Source organism: Taeniopygia guttata, chromosome 4, assembly GCF_048771995.1.
Source record: "Taeniopygia guttata chromosome 4, bTaeGut7.mat, whole genome shotgun sequence".
Lineage (NCBI taxonomy): Eukaryota > Metazoa > Chordata > Aves > Passeriformes > Estrildidae > Taeniopygia > Taeniopygia guttata.
The window spans coordinates 61,367,441-61,380,834 of NC_133028.1; the positions used below are offsets into that span (position 1 = coordinate 61,367,441).

At 43.0% G+C, this 13,394-nt stretch overlaps 2 protein-coding genes across 2 annotated transcripts in view; one reads left to right on the forward strand and one right to left on the reverse strand.

Moving 5' to 3' along the window:
- Positions 1-272: 272 nt before the first annotated feature.
- NDUFC1 (NADH:ubiquinone oxidoreductase subunit C1) lies at positions 273-3,478 on the reverse strand (the record flags this gene model as incomplete). Its single annotated transcript, XM_030271894.4, has 4 exons — positions 273-433; positions 1,174-1,256; positions 2,112-2,215; positions 2,911-3,478. Coding segments are annotated over 4 exons (756 nt in total), but the record flags the coding sequence as incomplete, so codon positions are not given.
- NAA15 (N-alpha-acetyltransferase 15, NatA auxiliary subunit) overlaps positions 3,445-13,394 on the forward strand; it is a 37,243-nt gene continuing 27,293 nt past the window's right edge. Inside the window, exon 1 of the mRNA XM_002191677.7 lies at positions 3,445-3,584. Coding sequence (XP_002191713.2) covers positions 3,531-3,584 — 54 coding nt within the window. The 5' untranslated portion in view covers positions 3,445-3,530. The remainder of the gene's footprint in view (positions 3,585-13,394) is intronic.

The following is a 13,394-nucleotide window of genomic DNA, read 5'->3' on the forward strand; positions in this document are numbered from 1 at the left end:
AGCTCTCAAAATGCTCATAGGAAAATGCATATTTTAGCATTTTTACAGATCCTATTTTTATATTTGCTTATTTTATAAATTTAGCAGTGAAAGTGATGGCAGAGCAAGACAACTCTGGAGTATCGACTGAACTTCATCTGAACTGATGTTTAATTTTGTAATATACCTTCCAGAATAGCAAAGGCAGTTTTGAAACTAAGACCGATAAACTCTGAAACAGAAATGAAAACTTCAAGACCAGCAGAATGAAATATTAATGGCAAAGAAAGTAGTTTCAGGTTTCTTCTAGACTTTATTTTTAATTATGCACGTAAAATGTATGAACATACAAGTAATTAGATAACTTTTCACTTCTTCTGTGCTCATTTATTTGTACGACAACCACATACACTTGGCTCTGTAGTGCACGTATCTTTGTGACCATGTCATCAGCCTAAGAAAGAAAAGAAAAAATTCTTACCAATAAGAAAAATAGATGGGATGAAAGTGGCAAGTAACATCTCATAACATCCTGCATTTTTATCTGGAGAGGAATGTTTATGGGGAAAAATAACCATAGCACCACAAGTTTTTCTATAGTATAAGGATTTTTTTTTCATGTGGCATATTAATTGCTCTGAGGCCATAATCCCCAAAGACTGGCAGAAACACAAATTATGTTTTTGTACTGAAAAGGGACAATGACCACATACACTTTGCCCTCTAGTGCACATCTACAGGCATTGACTTTACATCACTTTTTGTGTAATATAGATGTGAAACTGAGAAAAAACATACTCCATTTTATACATGTTAAAATAAAAAAGAAGATGACAAGATAAGCTATCATTAGTCACTCTTGTTTCCTTGACACTGAGCCATTTATAAGGTATTCAATTTACAACCTTTATTGTAGACACTGTAAGAGATATGTTATTTTCTAAGAGTTTGCATGTTCAAGATAGAAAGCTAAGAGGGAATACGCACACAAGTGAATATGTGAAAATACAGATCAGCCACCTTATCATTTTAAAGCTGGAAATTATTTAAAAGAATAGCAAAAGCCAAAATGCAAAGTACTGATGAAAAAAAGACGACTATAAGTCAGTTCAGTATCTTGACTCCTAAAAGATGTCAAAGATCTTCAGAATTTGTGTTCAGCTAAGCCAAAAGCACGTGTATGTGCATACTTACTATGAGCATTCTGTACACTTATGTCCTCTCACTTGTTTTCTTCTTTCATATTCCATTACATCATCATTATGCTGCTTGACAAGCTATAAAATAGCAGTATGTTATACACAGCTATAGAGTTCACAGCTGGATCCAGACAACAAAAAGAGTTCTACAGAATATAAAATACCTGTTACCAGAATGCAAACCTGTATGTAACTGGGACCATCCAGAACACAACATATGTAAATTAACAACTGAAAAAGGTGTAAAAATAGAGCCTCATAGGACAAACATTCTCTCCTGACCAGATGGGGGAGGGGGCTCCCACTGCCAATTAATTAATCACTCCCAAATATGGGGAAAACCCCAAAGGGAATCCATCCCAATCTGAAAACACTGTCACCATGGGGAGTGCTGTTGATCCTACATGATTCTTTCTGAGAGCTACTACACCTTGCTTGCTTTAACACCATAAAGTCTGTGAGTTCTCTATAACAGAGACTGTCTTACATCTGCAATTTGCTCAGGAAAAGGGGCCCTTAATGTATTGAAATCAGCTAAAACCATTTTAACCAGCTGAAAAGTAAGAAGAGAATGCATTGGTAGTCTGATAAACATTATCTGGGCACATCCCTATATCTTCTTTCTTTTTTGGAAAGACCATGGGGAAAATAATGCCAAAGCATTAATCCAACAGGCTTGAAGAATTAGTTCTGTTGTAGATGTTTTAAATTTGCAACAGAGAGAAATTTAAAAAGTTGTTCATTTCTTAAAATAAGAGCACAGCATAAGGCTGGGAAACCATAAAAAATGAATATAATCATGCTTCAAATTTGACACCTGCTATGACCATCCATTTACCTCAATAAACTCAGTAGGTTGCAGTCACTGCATTCATATCACTATTATGATTTTTAAGGAATAGTTAAGTTCAACAAAACCAAAGTTCAACTTACAAGAGCCCACAAGGCAGCACTGGTGCTAAATGCCAAGCCAACTCCCAGCCAGTTTGGTTGGGCATTATTCTGTTTTCCCACAACAAATGCAGAACGAGTAAAAGCTAAAAAGGCACAAGGTTACAAATATATTAACATTCCTCAGGGTTAGACTACCAAGTACTTACTGACATTCGTGCAATCAGGGAAAACAACCAAACCACAACACAAACCCCAAATGAATGCAATGACGAAGTGGTCTCCATAACATTGGTATACCCGATCCATTCGTAGGATCCCCGCAGCATATGCTCCCTGATCCGCCAGAGAGGAGACGGGGCGGGGAAGGGGGCTGCCAATAACTCAAAAGCGGTGCTTTTTGCCTGTTCCCCAGCCACAACAACTACTCCTCCCCGCATCTTCTGCTCTCTAAGGATGCCTCTGACTGTCCCCTGCCTAAAGCTCCCAGCCCCACCTCCGATCCCCCGCTCATCAAGCGCGTACGGCCACAGCCTTCCCGGTAAGAGCCGGCACCACCGTCGCGGCGAGACACGGTGAGCCCTCCCCCCGGCCTGGAAGCAATGCCAACTTAAAACAGGTAAATAAATGATTTTAAAAATAACTAATGGGCTTCGATTAAAAACACTAAAAGGAGAGAAGCTACCACCGAAGGTGCCTCTAAACCTGGAGGCGGATCGGCTGGCGGGGACGCCGCCGCCTGAGCAGGCAGCAGAGCTCCCGCGCCCCTAGGTCAGTGGGCCGGGCTGGGGCAGAGCCCACCGGCCTGCCCCGAAGGCGGTCTCGCCCCGCCGCCGCTCACCGAGGCTAGGTGCTGCCGCCGCCAGCCTCCAGCGCTGCACCGCCCTCAGCCCCGCCGCCATCTTGTCCACCGGACCCGGCTCCGCCCGAGGGGGCGGGGCCACGCCGCCCCGCCCGTGCCCCGGTGCTCGGGCGGGCAAGATCCGCCGCGCAAGACCCGGCGGACCCTGCGCAACCCCATGGCTGCCCGCTCTTCCCCGCCCGCCACCGGCACCGGGCAGTGGCGCTGCCGCTGGGGAACCGCCCGCGGCTGGTCCCGGCTCCGCGGCAGAGCGCACACAACCGGCGGGGCGGGGCCGGCGCGGGGCCGCGGCGCATGCGCGGGGCCGCCGTGACCCGGCTGGGGAAGCGCGGCGGTGCCATTTTGGCGGCGGCTCGGCGGCCGCTCGGGACCACGTGAGCGCGCCCGGGGCTGGCGCGGGGAGCCCGGCGCGCGCGGCGGCCGGAGGGGCTGGGAAGGGCCGGGCCCGCGGGCGGCAGGCGGCGGGAGCGGCTCGGTTCCAGCGGGGAGGCTCACAGCGCCGGCGGCCGAGCGGGGGAGACGGGACATAGCCCGCCCGCCCGCCCACTCAGTCTCCTCCTCGGAACCCCTCGGCGGCGCCGGAGCCGGCAGCGGGGAGGATGCCGTCTGTGAGCCTGCCGCCCAAGGAAAACGCGCTCTTCAAGCGCATCCTGGTGAGTGGCGGAGCGGGAGGCCCGGACTGCGGGGAGAGCGTTGAGGAGGCCCCAGCTCGTACCCCGAGCCAGCAGGGAGCGGAGTCCCGGCGCCACCGCCCCGGCCGCGGCTCCTTACGGCCGGGGCAAGCCGGCCCCAGCGCCGCCCGTCTCCCGCACCGGGTCCGCTCGCCTGGGGCAGCGGCGGGGCTCGCTCGCCCTCCGCGTCCCGGCGCTGGCCGCGGTGAGGCACCCCGGGCTCCGGGAAATACCCCGTGGCCGCTTCATTCATCGTTCGCCGTTGCAGCCGCTGTCCTGCTGAACCACCCACCTGGGTTCGCTTTTTTTTTGTTTGTTTGTTTTTTGTTTGTTTTATAACTCATTGTTTTGCTGTAGGCAATAACCATGTTTGTTGGTCGGTGAGAAGATGGCTTTCGAAGGAGGAAGTGGAGAAGGATGAAGGTTTTGAAGTCTTCCCGAAGTTTAAATTTGCAGCCAACTCCTGTGGAAGTTTGTCAATCGATTTTGCTGGGTGGCAGCTGGCGTATGGATGAGAGAACATTCAGTGTAATTTAGGCAAGAAGCCTGGTTTTCAGAATGAGGTTAAGATGGTCTACAGTCCAAATACCAGCAAAGTGGGCCCAATTCAGCTACATCTTAAGGAACTTGTTTCAGCTTTCATGCAGTGTTGCAGGAACATTGTGTTTCTAAGGACTTGGGTTGAATTGGAAACATCTTAAGTTTGTTATTGAGCAACTTCAGTGGATTTATTTAGAAGATTTTGTATCTAGATCAAGCTATTTTCTCTCAGAAGTCGTTGTTGTCTAAAAATTTCATGTTGTCTTTCAAAGAGACTTGCACAACTATTTTGAGTCATTCCAAAGATCAGAAGTAAGATGAGTACTGTTGTCCTTTTGGAGCAACAGCACTCTTAAGGTTCTGTAAGCTTCGGCCACTTAAATGAGAGGGATGTGTACAGTCTTCTGTCACTTCTGTTTCCAAGATATTTTATGGAAATGGAGCATGTAGAACTAGAAAGCCGTATGCACATGCATGTGGCCATGAGACATGCAGTTTCAGTTAGGGTTAAAAAGTAAATATGATGAACTATAAATCTGATTTCTGCTTTGAAAGATTCAGTCATGCTTCCAAGTTGGTATGGCCTTGTACTGAGTATGTAGTTTTTCATGTATTATGGTATTATGGGCTGGGAAAGTTCTAGCCTCGCTGCTCAGTGATCCATCCTCCTTTGCATTGAGGATAGTTTGTGTGATTACAGGGCACACTGAATCAAGGAGCTTGTCTGTGTTTAAATCTGAGCGGGTTTGGTTAGTTTTTTATTTCTTTTTTTTTTTTTTTTTTAATTTTTCCCTTTGCTTGGATGTGTCTGAGTATGGAGTGTGGAGAGCAGGAACAAATAAGGAAAAAGAGTGTCTTTGGAGAAAGTGCTGGCACAGCACCCTTGCGTTCATAACTTGATTCAGACTAGAAAAGGTGTGCCCCAGTGCAAGATTTCTGTGCACTTTTTTTTAAACTGAAGATCTTTAATAAAAATCATGGAGTTTAAGGTATCTGGATAGGCTAAAAGCTGTTGTGTCATTGTGATCTTTTCCTGTGTCTCACAGGGATGAGGCCTGTGAGACAGATGTGTAGTCTGCCTTATGATGTGATATCTTTATAACACGTGGTGAATAGAAAATGCTCAAAGCTGCTTTTCATCACACTGAAAATTATGCTAATGAACTACTTGTATGCCCTGTTTAATGACCCTGCTTTGTGAAGTTTTGGTTATGTGTTTGGCTTGAATTTGTGAGACATCTTTTAGGAAGTCTTAAGTGCAGGCCATTAGAAAAATAACTTCCCTTCTGTGCCTTCACTCTTCACACCTCTCTCATCCTGCAGCCTCTCCTCATTCTACACATCTTTTCTGAAGACTGTAGCACTTCTTCCTCTGCCACCTCTTCTAGTGCTCTGTGGGAAGCTGAGCAGTAGGAGGAGTTGAGGTCTGCCTGTGGAGCTCTGAGGCCCCTGCCAGGAATGAGATGGTCCTGGGTAAACCCATGCTGCCTCCTGACCCAGCCAGGCCATGTGTCCTGTTCAGCATGCCTTGAGGTTTTAGCATGCCATGAGGTTTTATCAAGAGATGCTTTGGGAACTGGCCCAAGTGTTACTGAAAGGATGCAATACCTTACAAACACGTAGTTACTGGTACACAGTCTGTTAACACAAGTATAAGCCCATTCTCAGTTTCATGGAGATAATTACCACAGGAGCTAAGTGGATAACTGCCTTGTGTTTTTGCAAGTGAAGCATAAAGTTGGGCTTTTTCAATCTGTTTCGTGTGTGTTTTTAATTCTGAGGCCTCTTTTTTTTTTTTTTTTTTTTTTTTTTTTTTTTTTTAAGATGTATACCTGTAACACAAATGTTGCCAACCTGCCCAGCTTTGCATAGCAAAGGGCAATAATTGGCTTTTAGAGTTTGGGTTTTTTGTTTGTTCAGTAGTAAGCATCTTGCATGGTCAGTACCTTTCTCATGTGTATAGGTTTGCTCACACGCCAGCATTTCTACTTCCCTGACAAATTCTGAGTTCAGAAGTATGTACACTTTGTCTTTGCATGTTCAACACACTGTAACTAGACTAACCTCTTTTAGTCACTCTACAGGCATGTAGAGTTTCTAATGGAAACATTTTTCCATTTGAAAGACATTTTACAATTCAGAGTTCCTGTAGTACAGCAGGAAAGAGATCTGCATAATTAGCTCAAATAAAAAAACACCCACAGGATTAGCAATGACTGTTCTCCTTAAACTTGAACTTCCATTTAAAAAAAAGTGTCTAGCTCATATAGTTTTTATAGTTTTAACTGTTTGCTGTTAGGTCTATGAGTAGATGTTCTACTGCTCAGAGATTCTGAGGAATTTAGAGCAAAAGTGGATCTCCACATTTGAACAGCTAAAATAATTGAGTCCTTGTGATTCTTTTGAACACACATAATTTGTAGGCAGTCCAGAAATTACTGGAGAAGAATTCAGGTGAAGGCAGGGGAAAGGGTAGAATAGTAAACAAAGCACAGTAATGGTTAAGTTGGGATTTTGGTACACAGAAGGCTGGATGCACTAGGAGGTAATGGAAAAAGTAGTGTACTCCATTTCTTTCTCCCCCCACCAACCTTAGTATCAACTATAGAACTAGTAGTTGTAGGAAGTAAGATTGACTGATTTTTAATTAAATATAACTGATGAACATTCCTTAAACGTTCCTGGAATTTTGCCAAGATTCATCTGCTGTATCTGTCTGGTCAGGTACAGTTCACCAATGATGTTCACTTTTATTTCACAAATCCCAAAGATAATAATGAAGTTTTCTTTGGATGTAGAAGTTATATATATTTATTGAAAATATATTGAAGAAAAACTAAATACAGAGCTGTTAGGGGTGCCCTATATTTTATGGAAGAGTTTTTTCAGTCTCTTGAAACACCAGGATGCAGTTTTTGGAGTTCTGGCACACTAAAGTGGTGTGAGTATTTTTCACCATGTGTAGTGAGCTTAGCCTTTAATGAGCAAAGAGGAAAAAAATCTAAGTATTTCAGAAGTGAAACGTTGTTGTATTTTATGTTGGAAACAAGCAGTGCAGCTGTGTGTGTTCAGTCCTTGTTTAAACAGTTCTACTGGCTCACAACTCTGTTTTGTGCTGTAGAAGTAGTGTACTAAGGAAGAAGACGCTGTACTGGTCTGAACTGGTGGATATTGCATTGTATGAAGATCACAGTTTCCCTGTTCAGGACTGGGGATTAGCCATGGCTATTTTGACATATGGAAGCTATTCATCTTTCATTGCTATCAGTTTCTTTAGGTGCTGTGCAGGCTTGATTGGGAATGGCCAGAACCCGTGTGCTCCAGCAGGGCATTGCAGTAAGCAGGGTGTCTGCTGCAGGACAGGGACATTTCCCTTTCATGTGCTTAACATTGCAGTGCTTGAGGGCATTGTTTTTGAGCTGGTGGTCTTCCTTTCCATGCTGGCTTTGACAAGTGCTCTACTAAGTGATGTAGGAACTTCCTGGTGATAAAAAGCCTGTTGAACAACCTCTCTTCAGTGCCTCTGCTGTAAATATGCCAAGTCCCTCATGCTGGGCCATCTTCCTGTTTCTTCATTCCACAATCTGCTCCCTGTCCTTGCACTTTGAAACTAGACAGGTCAGTGTTTCTCCTTTACTAATACTTTCATCAGCATGAATCCTTCAAAAATACTGTTCTGTCCATAGAAATTCATGTGCTGACTTTAAGATTGCTGAGGTGACAAGACTTGGAAATCTTCTCTTAAGTCATCTTAATTCAAGATTAAGGACTTGATTTTTCAGAATCTCACTTTTATCAGTAACCAGGTAAATTAGTTTGTTTGCAATTATTGTTGCATTTGCATGGCTCTACAGTAATCAAGTATGCACACCACTGGAATTTTCCCATTTACTGTCTTTCAGTTGAAATACAGAATTGCTAACACAGCTCTTCCAATAGCTTGTCTGTTGAGATGTCAATGGCTTTGTTTTTCTTTGCCAAGAAGAATACGCTGCTTGGTCAGTAGTAGTAGGAAGAGAAATTGTATCTTGGCAGAAACATTGGAATGGAAGTACAGGGTAGACTTGCTGCTTTAAGTAGAATCACTGATCTTATTTTTCAGAACTATTTCTCTAAGCTGCTTAAGAAATTAATTACTGTTTGAGACTTTAAGATGCCATTGAGGATTCACTTGAGCAATACACGTTACTAAAGCCTGTTCATGGAATTAGGCCATTTTTTTGTCACCAGACCTGTCAGAAATTGTAGAAACATGATTCACTGCTGCAAATTTCTGAGGAGCAGCATAATTTTACCTGTATCACTGGTGAAAATAAAAGATTCATTAACAGAAACATCCTCAATAGTGAGATTATAGCCAGTCTTACATTGTTATAGCTATAGATACTCTTAATTGAACCCAAAGTGGTTTTAACTGGGGCGAGAGAGTTAATTATTAAATGCTACTGCCCTTTATTTTGCTTAGAATTTGATGAAGCTATGTTTATTTCTGGTTTTGAAAGGTTTTCTTAATGAGGTTTTGTTGATTGGACTTTATCTGGATGTCTCAGGTTTAAATCTCGTCTGCAACAGCACTGTGTTAATGCAGTGGGAGTGGACATAAGGAATTATGCATTTTTTGATTTTGCTGATTAGGAATTTAGAGAAAATTAACAATTATTCATTGCCACCCTTAAAAGTGAGGTCAGTGAGGCTTGTTACAGGGATTTCTGTTTGCTTCTGTGATAGCACAGAATCAAGTTAGATAACCTTGTAATGTTGAAGAACAACCTTTCTTATCTTAATAGACCCATTTAACTATTTCTCAATGCTCAGTGCTACCAGACCTCATCTTGCATACTTCAGTGCTAAGTGTGAGCAGTACTCTAGGTGTACTACATAGGTAGAAAATGCCAGTAGCCTCACCATGTATCTTGGATTATTTTGCGAGATATATGGATACTTCAGCTCAGGTCTGAGTCCAGATCAACCGAGGCTCCTTTAGACCTTTTTATGCCAGATCTTGCAATTTGGATTGATACACTTTGTTGTTTCAGATGACCATTAAAAACCAAACATATCCTGTGCATACTGGATCTCTTATGAAGCACAGTCAGTTTCTTCATGGGTTCAGGGGTGAAGCCTGAATGTAGGAGTTCCAGGGTCATGAACAGAAGTCATTTTGGTTGACAGGGCAAAATTCGTGGTAATTCTCTCCAAGAAGAGATGAACATAAGCAAGTACAGGCTAACAGAACTGATGTTGAATAATGGGTTTTTTTCAGCAAGTCTGTCTTCAGTAAGTGAGGATTTCTAGTCTTTTAGAAGAGCTGTAGTTAACTATTTGCCAGCCCCTGTTTCCAGCTGAATTTTCTAAAGTACAGGAATTGGACCAATTCAAAAGCCTAGACATAATATAGATTATTTTTCTGCCTTTGTATTAAATGAAAAGGTACACATATTTCTTACATTCTTCCTAACTAATTTGAATTTCAATTTTTTCTATTCCTCTGGTTGTATGCTACCAAACACTGCTAGTTTGGAAGATATTAATGATTTCCAAAAGGTAAAGCACGCTGTGCAGAGGAGGATTTATTAATCCATGCAACCACGCAATTGCTGAAGCTGTTTGTTACACTGAACAGTTCAATTAATTAGCACTTCAGAGCAGTGAAAGAGGATAGTTTGTTTCAGTTTGACAGCAGAAAACGATGCCAGTTTGCTCCAGAGCTTTTCTACATTAACATAGCTGCAAGATTTGTGTGGTTTCTTCAGTCCTTGGGTTTACACATCTTGTGTTTGTCATGAAATTGAATCAGTGTGGAATATCTTTTGCCTGGAGCTGCTGAGCTGTTTGATATGGTTAGTGCTCAAAGAACCCACAAATTTGTGGAGAGTAGTAGCTCCTACTGCTTCCAGCTTTCAGCATCTTCTTTACTACATTTGGTTTGAATTAGTGCACCTTAGTGACTTGACCTGATCTCATCTACCTGTAGAGAGAGGAATTGTGCTGGAAAACAGCCTTGAGCTGCCCAGCACCCGAGTTTACTATCTCTTAAGTGCTGCCTCTGAACCATGCTGGAAGAAATAGATAGAATCAGAGTGGCAGATGTGCATATCCTGCGCTTTTAAGTGCCCACCTCAGGTAACGCGAATGCCAGGGATTCCAGTGCTTCCTGCTGCCAGAGATCTCATAGCATCTTAGTTGCCAGTGTTGCCATGGGATGCCCCAAGTATACATCCATGACTGCCACTGGGAGAAGCTGGATGCCAGGGCAGGGAAACACTGCTGTCGTTGAAAGGGTCTGTTGTAGAATCATAGAATAATTTGGGTTGGAAGGGACCTTTGAAGGTCATCTAGTCCGACTTCTCCTCCACCATGGATCGGCTCAAGCCTCAAAACCCTAGGAAAGAGAACAGCAGTGTCAAATTTGTGAGTTGTTTGGTTTAAGCAGCCCCTTCTTCATGGTACTTCCTCCTGGGAACTTGCAAGTAAAATGTTCACCTGTATCCATGTGTAGATAGCTGTCCTGGTGACTGTTGTATATGATGTGGAATACTCTGCAATATATTTCCTCTGACAATGATACTGGCTATGTCACTTGCTGAAGGAGAGGGGCTGAGTACAGAGAACCACAGAGAAATGTAGTTTTCAGCTCTGATGTCTTTTGGGGCTTAATCCAAATTTTGGCACTCATTTGGTTAAGAAAATTATATTCCTCAGGTGGTCTGTCACAGCATTGACTACATTAGGATGTTTACTTTTACAGCATTATTTCTGGGTGAAAGTGATCTCCTGTGGGGCTTTTTGTTTGGTTGGTTTGGGTTGATTGTTTTTAAGTATTGGGGCATTAGGTAGTTTACATTCATTTTACTTCAGTTAAATTGCAGATGTGGGGTGTTAGGTTGGAGTAAAAAAGTGTGACCTGGTAAAACCCAGAGTCTTAGAAAACAGTTAAAATTTCTTCATACTGTTTTTTCTAGAATTCTGTCTCTTTAATGGAAATTGCACACTATTTTTGGTTTCTGTTCAATTTTAAAGGGCATAACAATTGGTAATGTGATCCCATCCCACCCACCCGGTTCTGCTGTATCGATTTGATTCTCATACTCTTCTTTCTTGTGCTGATTCAAGTAAGAATAAAAAGAAAGCAGTCAATAATGCCCCAGTGCTCCCACTTGTGAGTTCTGTAGATGGTACTGTCTTGTCTTTGATAATTACTTTTGAGGAAAAACTTCTAGTCTTGCATGCTTCCAGGTGAAACTACAAAGGTGGTTTCTCCTTTATGTTGGTCTTCTGTGACTGTCTTCATCTTGCTCATTAAACACTTTTGGGTCTGCTTTTCACCTTTTAAATCAGCTGCAAAATCCAGGCTGGATAGACTCCTGTGAGAGTTTTTGTTTTGTATTACTGCTGCAAATTAGTTTTGAAACACTCTTGAATCAGCTAGGTTGTACCTGTGTATTGATTCTCAAGTGTCCCTGTTTGAAAGGGAGTTTTCTACTTTTATGTTGTGATTGAGGTGATTCTTTGTGTAGGTTGAGTGATACTTGGTGGCAGTGTAAATTCACTGTGAAGCTTCTAATCAGGCTCATGGCAACACCTGGTATGCTGAGCTTGAGCTGGTCTTAACTATTGATGTTACTGAACATACAACACCCCTCAGTCTGCTGTGTAGTTATTATAAAATGTCTTGTAAATAGCACATTTAAGTCTGGATGGCTATTAAATTATTTACCTTAGTTTTTAAATGTTTGCAGGACGTGACGACTGCTTTGTGATAAAAGAGGATTTGCACTCCTGGGTGTGAATATGTGCAAAATATTTTGTGTATAAATGGCAGAGTCCAGTCTGCTGTGTGCTGTATATTTGATCCTGAGGGACATACCATGTTAGAATGCTGCACTTGACTAATATCCTTTAGTTTTAGTTGGAAACACACGTATTTGACCATGAAAATACCTAGTTTGAGAGGGAAGAATTACTTGGGAGGTAAAATACACTGCCTGCTTATAGGTAGCTGTCGTGGGTTTGATGCTGGCCAACTACCAGTGCACCCATGAAAAATCATTCACGCATTCTCCTCTGCTGTAGTTGAGCAGAGGAGGGGGCAAAAACAATTAAAAAGGAGTTTATGAGTTGAGGTAAGGATTGGGAAGAAGCATTTTAAAGGCAAAACAGTCATAAAACTTAAAAAATTATAAATTAAAGCTATTAACAGACTTAAAAGAGTATAATGAGAACTAAAACCTTTAGCACACCTTTTCCCTCCTCCAGCTCTTCTTTCCTTCCTACTGACAGTGCAGGGAGACAAAACATGGGGTTTTTAGTCAGTATGTCACTTCTAAACAATCTTTATTCAGTTTGCTTAGGGAGAGGAGTCTCTTTTGCTATACCATGGGGCCCTTCCCACAGGAGATGGTTCCCTGTCAACTCTTGCAATGTGGTTCTAATTTTCACAAGTAGCAGTCCCACCCAAACCTGCTACAACGTGAGTCACTCCCGCGGGCAAAGCAGTCTTTCCACAACTGTTTTTCCATGCCATTGGGTTCATGGGGTACACTCTTTTAAGGATGAATTGTTCTAGTATAAAAGCAAGGGTCTTTTCCTCTCACCAGATCACAGCTTTTCAGCATGCACATGTTCCAGTGCATGCACCTTTTTTGCACAGGCTGCCAGTGAATTCTGCATCACTTCATGCAATTATTGAACTATAGGGAAACAATTTGTTCTGTTGTAGTCCTCATCATGACTTGCTGAAGAATTTCAGCTCTGATGTCCAGAGTACCTCCTCCCCCTCCCTCTTTTGCAGTGACCTTAGTATCACCATATTGTTCTTCTCATGTGTCTTCACCTTTTCCTTTTCTTTGACTTGGAAGAGAATTGATGTCAGTAGGTTCATTTGTTCCCAAGTTCTATCAATTAAAATGTTTTTATAGAGTTCTGTAGTGCTGAAAGGTTGATCTTGTCCAGGCCGTACATCAGGGAATTGCTCGCTGCTCCTCTCACTGCTGATCTCATGGTGTCCCTACTCCACCATGTGAGCCATGCCTGCCACCAGCTCCACTCAGCGCCTCTCCTCATGTGAGGTGCTGAAAAGGAAGAGCTGCTGCTGCCACTTCTTGCCCTTCTGACTGGAAGTAGCTGAGCAAATAAAGTTCATTGCAAGCCATGCCGAACCAGCAACAGCTGCCCTGGCTGTGCAGCCACTCCCAGCCGCCCTGGGCGCTCTTGGCACTAGCCTCAGCCGCGGGGCTGCTCACTCTTGGCGCT